The sequence below is a fragment of the Muscardinus avellanarius genome, assembly GCF_963383645.1.
Source record: "Muscardinus avellanarius genome assembly, chromosome: 11".
In the NCBI taxonomy this organism is placed as follows: domain Eukaryota; kingdom Metazoa; phylum Chordata; class Mammalia; order Rodentia; family Gliridae; genus Muscardinus; species Muscardinus avellanarius.
In genome coordinates, this window is record NC_137797.1 from 66,385,408 (window position 1) to 66,399,594 (window position 14,187).

General features: G+C 46.3%; 1 protein-coding gene across 1 annotated transcript in view; it reads right to left on the reverse strand.

Moving 5' to 3' along the window:
- NCKAP1L (NCK associated protein 1 like) overlaps positions 1 to 14,187 on the reverse strand; it is a gene marked incomplete at both ends in the record, with an annotated part of 61,336 nt that overhangs the window by 22,662 nt on the left and 24,487 nt on the right. The window contains 6 exons of the mRNA XM_080705539.1: positions 2,417 to 2,635; positions 6,735 to 6,866; positions 7,140 to 7,285; positions 10,935 to 11,054; positions 11,275 to 11,407; positions 13,883 to 14,028. Coding sequence (XP_080561665.1) covers positions 2,417 to 2,635; positions 6,735 to 6,866; positions 7,140 to 7,285; positions 10,935 to 11,054; positions 11,275 to 11,407; positions 13,883 to 14,028 — 896 coding nt within the window. The remainder of the gene's footprint in view (positions 1 to 2,416; positions 2,636 to 6,734; positions 6,867 to 7,139; positions 7,286 to 10,934; positions 11,055 to 11,274; positions 11,408 to 13,882; positions 14,029 to 14,187) is intronic.

The window sequence follows — 14,187 nt, forward strand, 5'->3', positions numbered from 1 at the left end:
TACCTAATCCCATATACAAATATTAACTCAAAATAGATAAAAGACCTAAATATAAATCTTAAGACTATAAACTTTTAGAAGAAAATCTGGGTCATAAAACCTCACAACATTGAAATTGGCAGTGATTTCTTGGATATGATTTCAATGGCACAGGCAACAGAAGAGTATACAAACTCCCTAAAAAATAAAAAACATATTGTATATCCAAAGACAATGTAAACAGAGTTAAAAGTTACTAATAAAATTGGATAAAATATTTCCAAATGCTATATCTGAAGGTATATTAATATTCCAACTAGAAATCCTAAAAATTAACAACAATAAAGGCAAACAATACAATTTAGAGATAGGTAAAAGACTAACATAAATAATGACTCTCCACAGATAACCAATCTTAGTTGTCTGTTGGATGGAAAATCTTGTTTCTCTGGTTCTGGAGTGTGTTACCTATTTCTTCTTTGTAATTAATCTCTTTGAGTATTTTCTCTAGCGCTGGTTTTGAAGACATAAATTCCTTCAGTTTCTGTTTGTCATGGAAGCTTCTTATTTTTCCATCTAATTTGATAGAAAGTTTTGCTGGGTAGAACATTTTTGGCTGGAAGTTGTTTTCTTTCAGAGTTTGGAATATGTTACTCCAAGCCCTTCTGGCTCTCATGACTTGATTTGGGAAGTCTGGAGTGATTCTAATTGGTTTGCCTCTGAATGTCACTTGGCCCTTTGTTTTTGTTGCCTTTAAGATTTTCTGCTTGGCTTCCACATTGGTCATTTTGACAATTATGTGGCGTGGGGATCCTCTTCTCCGATCCTGTCTAAAGGGAGTTCTATAAGTTTCCTGGATCTGTGTATCGACCTCTTGCTCTATGTTTGGAAAATTTTCTGCTATTACTTCCTTGAAGAGATTGTTGATCCCTTTGGTTTCACTTTCTTTTCCCTCCTCTATTCCAATTATTCTTAGGTTAGCTCTCTTAAAATGGGCCCATATTTCTTCAATGTCAGATTCCTGCTGTTGGATATTTTTTTCTAGATTAGAAACTATGCGTTCATTTTTGGAATGATTATCTTCTAAGAGCGAGATTCTGTTCTCCATGTGGTCTAATCGGTTGTTTGTGCTTTGAATTGAGGCCTTTACTTCATTAATTGCATCCTTTATCTCTTTTTGGCTCTCTCTGAGTTCTTTTCGAAGCACCTCTATTATTTCTACAGTTATTTTCCAGATTTGATCTTCTAGAAATCTCTGATTTTCTGTTTTATCGGGTTCTGATGTTGTGGGGTTGTGGGCATTCATTGCTCCAGTGTTATTCCTCTTTCCCATGATTTCGGAAGTTTGTGCCTTCTCTGGGTTCTTCCCTTGGGTCACTATGACTTCACTTAAGGTGCTCTGGATCTCGAGTCTGTAGTATCTCAGACCCCACTACTCCTTTACTGGGTTGTATCACAGAGTCTCTGACCCAGAGAGTCGATAGAGGCTGCTTTAAACTATGGGGGGTGCCAGGTTGCACGTTCTCATATGGTGTGATATTTCTGCCACCGCCACTCCCCCACTGGGTCAAGTCCCAGGAAGTACAGTACTGGGATTTCTCCTCTGTGGCCCGCAATTTGACTCACTGTTCTTGAGTTTGCAGATGTAGCTGTACTGGACTCGTTGAATTCGCTGCTGCTGCCGCCGGTGGCAATATGGCGCCGCTGCTACGCCCTCGGCCGTGAGGCTGGCTTATTTCTTCTTGGTTTTGAATTCCACTCTGAGTTCTTGCAGCGTGTGCTGAGCTCAGCCACTGGGAGCTTTAGATGTTCCCTGCGCTAAAAAATCCCGCCTGGCTGTTCCGCAGCGGCTCACCTCGGCTTGCTGTAGCCATCAGGTGAATTTGCCGCTGCTGCCGGCAGTATGGCGCTGCTGCCGCGTCCTCGGGCGTGAGGCCGATGTATCTCCTCTGTGGCTCTGAGCTCTGTTCTCAGACCGCTTTCTCTCTGGAGCCTGGTGATTTTTTTGTTTCTCTGGTGATGGTGTTTTCTGGCTATGAAAGGCGCTGATTTTGTGGTAATGGAGATTGGTTGTTAGCGAGGCTCTTAAGCCCCGCTTTTCTCGGTCGCCATCTTCCCGGAAGTCCCCGAATATATTTTATTTTGAAACAGGGTCTCACCAAGTTGCTGAGAGCCTCACCAAGTAGCTGAGGCTGGCTTTGAACCTGTGCGATCCTCCTGTCTCAGCCTCCCAAGCGCGGGGATTACAAGCATGCACCACCACACCCAGCATATAGTGAAGAAAGAGCTCTGCATTTCCCCAGCTATGGCCCTGATCCTCAAACAGAAACCAGCCTCCATTTGGGAGTCCATGACCCTGGAGGCCCTCTGGTCCTCCTGTGTAAAGAGAGATATGCTCACAAAGAGGCAAGGCCAGGGAAGGGCGAGCTGCACTGACCAGTTCGTGTAGAGAGTGGTGATGGTCTGCTCCCCGCACGAGTCCAGCGGCTGCGTCTGCTGCAGGAGGGCGTTGCGGATGACTCTGGAAGCATCTGCACCCACGAACTGGGCCAGGGACTGTATGAAAGCGATGTATGCCTTGACCCCTGCCAACAGCTCCGAAGGCCTTAGGATGTCCTGGGTGGTGGCATTGTAGCCAGCCAGCCGCACGATGGCTCTGAGTGATAAGGATCATAATTACAACCAGAAGGATCAACACAGTAACGATACAGGACTGCATTCTGTGTCCCGAGTGCTGTGCTATGGTTTTATTACACACATTACCTCACTTAAATCTTATAGCAACCCAGGAAGGAGCGACAACTATCCTCATTCTACAAATAACAAAACTGAGACATGCAGAAAGTAAGCCACTTGCTGGAGCACGCACAGCGGGCAATGGCAGAGCTGGGACTTGAATCCAGTGATAGTTGATTGCTAGCCATTCTGTTCTCCTGGTTCATCTGGAGAAATTAGGTCACTTTTAGGGCTCACACCACCTGGGTTCTCAGTGGCAGGATTTGCCTTTTCTCCTTGGGAAGAGTCTGTTCCAACCAATGTAAAACATAGAAAATCATGGGCATTCGGGGTAGCTCAGGGTGGAGTGTGTGCTGAGCTTGCATGAGGCCTTGGGTTCAATCCTCAGCACCAAAAAACAAAATGTAAATGTAAAGCCATGCTTAGAAGTCTTTGGAAGTACCGCAGACAGACAGAGTACTCTAAGCTGGCACACAGTCACAGTCAACCTTAGGGAAGGGTAACAACTGTCCATGCTGTGTTACTGCAGGTGTACACCAGGAATAACTCACACACACTGGACTCCCACGTCCTTCCAAAATACCTTCTCCAGCTACTTCAGACGACACAGTCAGAGTCAGCCCTTTGATTCAAGGCTTTTTTCCTTATAAAAAGGTGAACTGTAAGCCGGTCATAGTGATGCACACCTGTAATCCCAGTACTTAGGAGGCTGAGACAGGAGGCTCACAGGTTCCAGATCAGCCTCAGGAAGTAGCAAGACTGTCAGCAACCTACCAAGACACTTTTTTTCAAAACAAAAAGTATAAAGCTGGGCGTGGTGGTTCATACTTATAAGCTCGGTACTTGGGAGGTTGAGACAAGAGGATCACAGATTCAGGATAGCCTCAGCAAGTAGTGAGACTCTCATCAAATTAGCAAGCCCCTGTTTCAAAATTTTTAAAAAACAGGGCTGGAGCTGGGTGTGGTGGAGCATGTTTGTAATCCCAGTACTTGGGAGGCTAAGACAGGAGAACTGCGTAGGTTCGAAGCCAGCCTCAGCTACTTAGTGAGGCTCTCAGCTACTTAGTGAGACTCTAATAAAATATAAAATAGGTCTGGGAATGTACCCCAGAGGTAGAAAGCCTCTAGACTCCATCCCCACTACCGCAAAAAAAAAAAAAAAAAAATAGGGCTGGGGGTGTAGCTTGAGGTAGAATGCCCCTGGGTTCAATTTCCAGTAAAGCGTGCACACACACACACACACACACACACACACACACACACACACACACTCAGAGGTAAACTGTAGGGAAAGAGGAACATTCTGCTTTCAGCTTTGTCAGTCATTTGTACCCTGGTATAAGAGTTCCTCAGATCCTTCCTAAAGCTACAAGATGTTTGGGAGTTTTTTTGTTTGTTTCATGGTTTTTGGCAAGATGTTATGGGGCAGGGAAGAAGCTAGAGGAAGATTTGCTCCCCAGATGAAAGTGAAAAGACCCTCCTGTACTATAGCACTGCAGGGAAACAATACAGGAGGGACTGGCTGCGGGCAAGCAAGTCTATTTAGTTTACACTGAGGCCAGACCTCTAGGCCTTAGAAACAATGATGTTCATGGCACAGGAATCAGAGATGTCAAGGGGAAATGAGACTAGCATGCTTGCTGCTCCAGGGGAAACCAGTGGCAGCTTCTGAAGTTGTGTGCACGGCCTTTATCACGCTGCCATCTTCTTGACGTGTGTGCGCGACTGAGACACTTCCTCCCATGGAGCTGATATGCATGTAACAAAAACAAACTAATTTTACTTCACTCATGCAAAAGCCTAACTCAAGCCGGGCGTGGTGGCGCATGCTTGTAATCCCTGCATTTGGGAGGCAGAGACAGGAAGATTGCGCAGGTTCAAACCCAGACGCACTGGCTTAAGAGACCCTGTTTTCAAATAAAAATATAAAAGTAGGTCTGGGAGTGTAGCCCGGAGGTAGAAGGGTTTCCAGGAACCCCAGTACCACCAAAAATAAAAAAGCCTAACTCAAAAATGAATCTACACGCCGGGTGTGGTGGCGCACACTTGTGATCCCAGCATTCGGGAGGCTGAGACTGGAGGATGGCAGTTCGCAGACAGCCTCAGCTACTTAGTGAGGCCCTCTGCAACTCAGTGAGACCAGTTTTAAAATAAAGAATAAAAAATAGGGCAAGGGGTATAGCTTGGAGATAGAATGCCCCTGGGTTCCATCCCCAGGCCCGCAAAATAAAAAAATGTAATTAATTAAAAAAATAAAAGAATCTACATCTCCCACAGTCAAAACCCAGGCTCATGCCAGGTGTGTTGGTGCACACCTATAATCCAAGCTACTCAGGAGCCTGAGGCCAGAGAATCACAAGTTTGAGTCCAGCCTGAGCAATTTAGCGAGACTGTGTTTCAACATTAAAAAAAAAAAAAAATTAAAAAGGGCTGGGAAGCCTGACATGGTGGTGCATGCTTGTAATCCCAGCATTTGGGAGGCTGAGACAGGAGGATGACAGTTCACAGACAGCCTCAACTACACGAGGCCCTTTGCAACTCAGTGAGACCCTGTTTCAAAATAAAGAATAAAAAACAGGGCAGGGGATGTAGCTCGAAGGTAGAATGCCCCTGGGTTCCATTCTCAGTACCACATAAAAGGAGGGGGTGCTGAGAGACATGGCGGTGCACGCTTGGAATCCCAGGGCTTGGGAAGCTGAGACAGAAGGATGGCAGTTTTTCCAGGTCAGCCTCAGTAACTTAGTGAGACTCTATTTCAGAATAAAATAGGGCTGGGGGTGTAGCTCGGAGGCAGAATGCCTCTGGGTTCAATCCCTAGTGTCACAAAAAAAGGGGGGAAAAAGAAAAGGAAAAAGAAGGAAATAAAAGGAAGGAAGAAAAGACAAACTCCAAACTCCTAACTGTCCTCCCCGTTTCTGTTGTAGCTCCAGCTAAAGCAGCTACAGTGAAATATGGAAGCAAATCTTCTTATGGCTCTGCTCAGACCAGGCGAGGCTCCACCTTAGATAAAAGCCAGAATCCTTAGCGAGGACACACCAGCGCCCGCGGTCTCCCACTCCCCCACCCTCTAGCCGCATGTCACCCCGCAGCCACCACACCAGCCACTCGCAGCCGTGCGCCATCTCCCCGGCCTGGAGAGCATGCTCCCCAACAGCCACAGGTGCAGCCTCCCTAGCTCCTTCAGGGATTCCTCAGATGTCCCTTCCTCACGGAGGCTCACCCTGGCCACCTAGATCTAGAACTGCAAGCCCCACCCACCCACCCACACCTCTCCCCCTTCCCACTTTTCCTTTCCGCTCAGCAGTGTCTACCTAATTTACCACGAATTCCACATTCTTATTTTGTTTGTCTCTCTCCCCCACCAGAAGGTAAGCTTTATGGAGCAGGGATATTTCAACTGTTTTGCACACTGCTGTGTTAACAGCTTCTAGAACACTCCCGGCACATACTAGGTGTTCAACAAACACTCGTTGAATGAACGTAATGCGTGTTCCAAAATAAAACATAGGAGACTGAGGGAGTACTCACAGGAATCTTCCCGAGCCCCCGACTGCTGCCTACACAGCATCCGACTCCAGTTTGAGGGTGTTCCTCCCGCTGGAGGGGACAATGCGGTGAGGGCCAACGTGAAGGGAAGGGAATTTGTTTTCCTACGGGCTGTAATATGTCGGGAGCTTTGCAATCATAACTGGCTTTGTCTATCAGGTCTCAATTACAAGTAATTTGCAGTTATCTACAAGATAAATATCATCATCGGTACTCGGCAGGAAGCAAAGTGCCTCACACCCCTGCTCTGCTCACTGCAGCCTCTGCTCGTTTCCCTGGGATCTTGCTGTGTATCAAAACCACCCGTAGAGGCTCAGGTTCTTTTGCCCTGCTTGTCATACAGATGCTCGGCCTCAATGCCTGACTGACTGGGCCAGGGCCCTAGCCTGCGGCACGGCCAGTGGGACTGATCCACGAGGGCCCGCCACCGAGGCCTGCCACGCCATGTCAGCACAGCGAGGACGGCCTGCTACCTGTTGAGCCTGGCCTCCAGGTGGCTGCTGAGGTACTCGGAAGGGAAGACAGTGTGTTCAAAAACAGAGAAGCTGTGCACATGATTCATGGTCAGCGCCAGTTCCGTCAAGTTTAGGTGCAGCTTGTCCATGCTGAAAAATAAAACGAGCCTTGATTATGAATGTGGTACAGTCTGCTGGCATCTGGGAAGGATCGCGTCAGACCCACAGCCCTCTCATCCTTCCACAGACCCCTTCCGTCTCCTACGGACACTCAGCCCAGAAGAGTTCACATTAATGCTGACTTGAAAAGCAAAGTCATTTCCCACACTGCCGCTCCTTTTTCCTCCGGTCTCACCTTCCCTCCTCCCTTTCCCCCCTCTCCAAGGCAGTACCGGCCTGGCCCTCGCAGGCCCAGATGCTCACTTGGTGACCACGCTGCGGTTCTTCCGGTGACTCTCAGCTCCCGGCTTGTCCCTCTCAGGCTCACCTTTCCTGGGAGCCTGCCTCTGCTTCATGGTCTTCTTGCTCCTGGCCTTGCTGATGGTGGTGGCACAGTGCTTGGGCAGAAGCTTTAGAAACACAGTTGAAGGGAGGTATAAGGTTGCCAAAACCACTCGAGCGGCCATGGAGCAGTGGTAAGAAGCTCTCTCCCATTAGCTGTGGCTTATCTCTCTGCCTTCCTCGCTCTCTCCTCTCAAGCTCCTCTCTGTGATGGGGCCTATTTGGAATGTGCTCACTTCCTTCAGTTTTCATGAATATCTTCCCATCTTGAGACCTCAAAGTCTCAGGATGGCAGTGTCTTGCAGGGGTCAGAGCACTGCTCCCCCACCCACACCCTGAGAGCATTTTCTGGAACAATTCAAGCAGGAAGGATAAGCTTGGAGAATTGCGCTCAACTGCTTCCTGCTGTCCTGGGAAAACAGTTATGTTCTGCTAGACAGAACAACTGTCTCACTTGCTACATTCCTTCATACTCTGCAGCATGAAGACAGATGCCCAAGGCTCCACAGCCTTTCCCAAACACTCAGAATTAAACAACGTGGCCATAGTGTGTGTGTGTGTGTGTGTGTGTGTGTGTGTGTGTGTGTGTGTTTTACTGGAGACTGAATCCAGGGACATTCAACCTCTTACCTATACCCTAACCCTTTCTATTTTTTATTTTGAAACAGGATCTCACTAACCTACAATCCTCCTACCTCAGTCTCTCAAGTCTGGAATTACAGGCATGTACCACCACACCCAGCTTCCCATTTCTTCTTTTCTTTTTTCTTTTTTCTTTTTCTTTTATATTTTTGCATTACTAGGGGTTTGTTTGTTTGTTTGTTTGTTGTGGTACTGGGGATAGAACCCAGGGACATTCTATCTCCAAGCTACACCCCCAGCCCTATATTTTTATTTTTTATTTTGAAACAAGGTCTCACTGAGTTTCAAAGGGCCTCACTAAGTAGCTGAGGCTGGTTGTGAACCTGCAATCCTCCTGTCTCCGCCTCCCATGTACTAGGATTACAAGCGTGCGCCACCATCCCTGGCTCTTCTTTTTTTGAAATATATTTCTTGCTAATTAACTTAAACAGCAGTCTGCATCTCTTCTCTTCTCCAGTTAGCTATATAGAAAATATACTCAGCAAGGCCGGGATTGGTACCTGCCATGTGGTGAGGCTGTAGCTGGAGCCAGCAAGGCTGGGATAGGAGCCTGCCTTAAGGCAAAGCTGGTGCTGGGGCCTCCGAGGTCAGAATCTGAGCCTGCCATGAGGCAAGGCCGGTGCTGGAGCCAGCGAGACCGGGATCAGAGACTGCCGGGTGGCCAGGCCAGTGCCAGGGCCTTCAAGAGTGGGATCAGAACTTGCAATGCGACATACACAGAGAAATATCACAGAAAATAAAAAATCAGATGCTTTCCCTAATATGCAAAAACTAGGAAGAAATGGGTAATAGGAGGAAATCTAGTTGAAGAAAGGGTCCTATGGAGGAGCAATTAAGGTGACCAATCAGAGGGGATGGGATGGGGGAAGATGGAATCTCCTTAAAACACATGTTGTATGTAAACAAATATATCAAAGTTAATCACTAAATCAATCATGGGATTGAGGGAGGGGGAGAGAGGGAGATGGGATTGGATAAAGGCTAATTGGATGATGTGTGCTTGGATATCCTCACAAGTCTTGTGTTCCATTGTGATGTTTGACTACAATGCACCAAAAAAAATACATTTAAAAAAAAAGAAAATATAAGATACAACTGGATACTCAGATGGCCTTCAAAGTAGCACCTTGGAATTTCCTCCATTGCTTCCCACGTTATGAGAATGTGCAAAGCGTGTCTGGGAATTCCTCAGTTGGAATTAATTTTTCATCAGCATAAGAGCCATACAAGAAGACTTGCTTTATTACTTTATAGTCAATCTCTCTACCTCTCTTTAATCCAAAATCTTAGACTGAGGTGTATCTCTGTGGTAGCGTGCTTGACTAGCATGCACAATGGCCTGGGATCAATGACCAGTGCCTGGAAAAAAAGTTGTGGATGTGGTGGTACATACCTAGTCTCCTAGTACTTGGGAGACTAAGACAGGAAGATCACAGATTTGAGGCCAGCCTCAGCAATCTTGCAAGACCCTCAGCAACCCAGTGAGACCCTATTTTAATTTTAAAATTAAAAAGACTAGGGGTATATCTCAGAGATAGAATGCTCCTACATTCAGCCCCCAATACCCCCTCTCCTCCCAAAAATCTAAACTCTTGGCTGTGCCAAAAAAAAATCAGATCTATCTTGATACACAAAAAATGTGTCAACCCTGATATTATACAAAAGTGCCTGTGGTAGGTTCTGAAAGCAGTCCCCTCAAAATGTAACTACATTAGTAATGGCAACATCATTAATTATTTACTCAAACTGTTAACGCCCCAGGGCCAATACTCATTTCCTTGCAAAAATCTTGTGTGTGTGAAAATTATTCACATCATGGTTTAGTCACTCCTAATATAGCACTGAATAGATCTCTTTCCCCATGTCTTTGCCTGTGGTAGATATTTCTAAGTAATAAATACACCTGCAAGTATATTCATTTGCATACCTTTCTTGAATTAATTATTTAAATTTCTTTCAAATTCTACTTACACTCCCTCTTCCCTTAAAATGAGAACAATCCCCAAGAGCAGGGATTGTGCACCTTTCTTCTGGGCCCCCACTCCAAACACCTGGCACAAGGGCTCAGTGTCCAGCAGGCACCAACTAGCGTAAGAGCTAATATTGGTTGATTCCCATGCTACTAAGCTCATGTACAGCATGTCTGAGAATTCCTCATTTGCAATTACTTTTAGATCTGCATAAGAGCCACTAAGAAAACTGGTTTTGTTACTTTAGAGTCACACTCTATTTTGTTGAATCCAAGCTCTTGGGCTGGTATGTAGCTCAGCGGTAGAGCTATACCAGAATATATAAAATACAGAAAGAATACCAAATATTTAATGTACTCTGTTTCATTGAGTTTTTATGACACCTCTATAAAGAAATCATTTTTATCCTCATTTTAGACGTGATAGAATAAAGGTTAAATAATAATGTTAACTGTACATCTGTACACACACACACACACACACACACACACACACACATCCTGCTCCCCTTCTACCAAAGTTGCTACAAAGCCTGACTCAAACCCAGGAAGGGCGGAGGGGAGTCTGAGAAATCTAAAAGACTCCAGGGCCAAAGCAAAGCTCATGCCTCATTTTCAGATTTTTTGAAATTTAGGTTGAGCTAATCATGAGGAGGTGCCGTGCGTCAGTGAAGGGAGGCAAGGAGCCAATCAGAAGACAGAGAGAAGAGAACAGCCCCGAGGACAAGCCAAGAGCAGATGCCTGGAAACATCAGACACAGGTTAGGGCACAAACAGACAGAAAGAAGAGATAAGACAAGTGCTGTGGGCCACCGTCCCAGGCTGTGTACACAGGGCAACGAGAGGAGGGGAGAAAACTGGAAAGTTAACGATCTGCCAGAGCTCTGCAAACGGAGCTCCGTCCGAGTGCAGCTGTTCAAATAAGAGTATTTTTAGACGCCTTCCTCTAGTCCCATGGGAGTAAAGACCAAGGGACAATACTATGAAAGGAATCCTGCCATCAGCTCGAGGACACAAAAGCCTCAGCCCCACCTGAGGAAGAGTTAGAGAGGGGAGCATTGGCGGACGAGGGGAAGGCTGAGGGTGGAGCGCGAGGACGGACCCACCTGTTGGCTCAGGTTGTGCTGTTCAGCACAGATCTCCAGGATGCAGTTGCTAGTCTGCTTGGCCAACTCCTCCAGGAAGGAGTTGCAGTGGTGAAGGCCATGGTTCTTCAGGTGCGGGTACTATGGGCCCAAGGGAGAAGCCATCATCACCTGGACAGACACTTCTTCCTCCCCTTGCCTGAGCTACCCTTGCTAAGAAGAAACTGAGGCCCAGGAAGAGAGGACACTTTCAGCATCAAGCTGAGATAGCTGGGGCCTCACACCTATGAAGCTGTGTTTGGGGGACTGAGTATGAGCTGTGACGAGAGAGCTGCCAGGGCTCAAGGTTCAGGGTACCCACCTCCTCCGGGCACATCTCATGAGTGCAGTGGACAAAATGAGCACAAATGAGGGGGAAAGCAATGGCGTAACGCAGCATGGCAGGCTCCTCCAGGGTCATGGCAAACATCTTCTCAAAGGCACGGAGGTGAAAGCTGCAGAGAAGAGGGCAGGAGCCTTGAAACCAAGGTGGCGAGCCAGTCCCTCTGAGGTACAGAGCACAGTCATTCGTGCATCAAATATTTATTGACAGTCACCACTCCCTGCTAACCTCCCTATCCTTGAGGTACAAGGAGCACAAGAATCTTAACCCTTTCAGACTTCTGTAACAAACCCCAGGGAAGTCCTGTGGTGATCTTCCCCTCCCTTGAACAAAATTTGTTATACCTGCCTCGGAACCTTTGCATGAGCTGGGCTACTTTCCCTAATTTAGAGATCATTAAATTCACTTTCCTCCCCAAATTTGACACTCAGACTTCAGAAACCTTCTCGGTTTAATTCATGAGATGGACCCTTCCTCTCAGGCACTCCTTTCTGCATTTTCTTACATGTCCAGGTAGTACATTGATATTGATGTCCTTTTTTATTTGCTTTTTTTTTTTTTTGCAGTACTGGGGATTTTGCCTCTGAGCTACACCCCCCAGCCCTATTTTTTAATTCTTTACTTTTGAAACAAGGTCTCGCTAAGTTGCAGAGGGCCTAAGTAACTGAAGCTGGTCTTGAAACTGCAATTCTCCTGTCTCAGCCTCCCAAGTAATGAAATTACAAACAGGTACCACCACACCCAGCAATTGGTGTCCTTTTAACATGTAAGCATTATATCTCCTCCATTTATATTAAATGAAAAGAACATAAACAACACATTCTGTTTTTGCTGGTTTGATGCTTCAAAGAGTAGAGTTATGAGTAACAGTGGTCACCAAATACTGTTCGCTGCTACCTATGGGAGACAAACTAAATGCTTATTCTCCAAAGCCTTATTCTCCAGCTCTCTCAATTATCTCCAGTTCTCACCACTAAACTTCCAAGTTTTTCATGTTTCTTTTAAATCACAGCATACCAAAGCTTAAAATTTTTATTTTTTCATATTTAATGTATTAATTTTATCCTGGGGATTGAAACCAGGGGCATTCTACCTCTGCGCTACACCCTCCTCAGCCCTGTTTTATTTTTCATTTTGAAAACAGGGTCTTGTTAAATTGCTGAGGGTTTTACTAACTTGCTGAGGCTGCCCTCGAACTTGTGATCCTACTGCCTCAGTCTCCCAGGTACTAGTATTATATATGTGTACCACCATGTCCAGAAAAATAAAACATTTTTTTCCCTGTGGTTCTGGGGATGGTACCCAGGGGCTTTCTACCTCCAGGCTACATTCCCAGACCTATTTTATATTTAATTTGGAAACAGGGTGTCACTAAGTTGCTGAGAGCCTCACTAAGTAGCTAAAGCTGGCTTCGAACCTGTGTGATCCTCCTGTCTCAGCCTCCCCAAGTACTAGGATTACAAATGTGCACCACCACGCCCGGTCAAAAAAACATTTTTAAAGGTTAGGGACTGAGAATGTAATTCAGTGGTAGAGCACTTACCTAGCACATTCAAGACCCTGGGTTTCATTCCCAGGACCCCCCTCCCAATTTTTTAATTTTATTTTTTTGTGGTGGTGGTACTGGGGGTGGAACCCAGAGGCTTTTCTACCTCTGGGCTACACTCCCAGACCTATTTTTTTATACTCTACTTGGAAACAGGGTCTCACTAAGTTGCTGAGAGCCTCACTAAGTAGCTGAGGCTGGCTTCGAACCTGTGTGATCCTCCTGTCTCAGCCTCCCAAGCACTGGGAGTATAAGCATGCGCCACCACACCAGGCCCAATTTTTTAATTTAAATTTTAAAAAGCTGAAGAAAGCTGGGTGTAGAGGTACATACCTGTCATCAGTACTTGGGAGGCTGAGACAGGAGGATCGCAGGTTTAAGGCCAGCTGAGCAACTTAGCCACACCCTCTTTTGAAATTAAAAAAAAAAATAAGGGGGGAGCTGGGGGTGCATCTCAGAGGTAGAATGCCATTAGGTTTAATTTCTAGTACCTAAAGAAGTTTCAGCAGGCGTGGTGGCACACACTTGTAATCCCCGCGCTTGGGACTCTGAGACAGGAGGATCGCGCAGGTTCAAAGCCAGCCTCAGCTACTTAGTGAGGCTTTCAAAAACTTAGTGAGACCCTGTTTCCAAATAAAAAATATAAAATAGGTCTGGGAGTATAGCCCAGAGGTAGAAAGCCTCTGGGTTCCACCCCCAGTACCACCACCACCAAAAAAAAAAAAAAAAGTTTCAAAGGATAACAATGAAGATGTAAAAGGGTTGGAAGGTGTATGGATGAATTATCTTAAAGAGGGGTGGCGGCATGAGTACAAATGGCTTTCCTCACAAGCATGAATATGAAACAAATGGGGGTCATCTTCCATCCTATACTTAGGAATCCTGGTAGGAGCTGGCACAAATGAGCTGTGGGGTTGAGCAGCTCTGTAAGACTGCAAAGAGGAAAAAAACTTTCCCACCTCTCTAGGAGGATCACGGTCCTCCACGGGGTCCAGGCAAGAGATCAAGTGGAGTGAAGATGAAATCGGAACCATGACGTACCAGAAAGTAGACAGGTCAGAGGTCTCCACCAGCACTTTCTCTACCGAGTCCAGCATTCGGGAGTGAAAGACAATGAGGTTCATCACCTTGGCTAGGTCAGGGTTCTCATGCAGATGCAGTGGGGCCTTGGCCACGCTGGTGTATGCCTGTGGTTGGAGGTGGGGAAAGATGGATCCATCCAGGTGGATGGAATGGGCCTCCAGCCTCAGAGCTACAATTTGGCCTGGATGTGTCCAGTCTAGTCATGAGTTTTCAAGGTTCACTTACTCCACATAGCAGAGCTTAGGAAATAAAAGAAAGGGGAT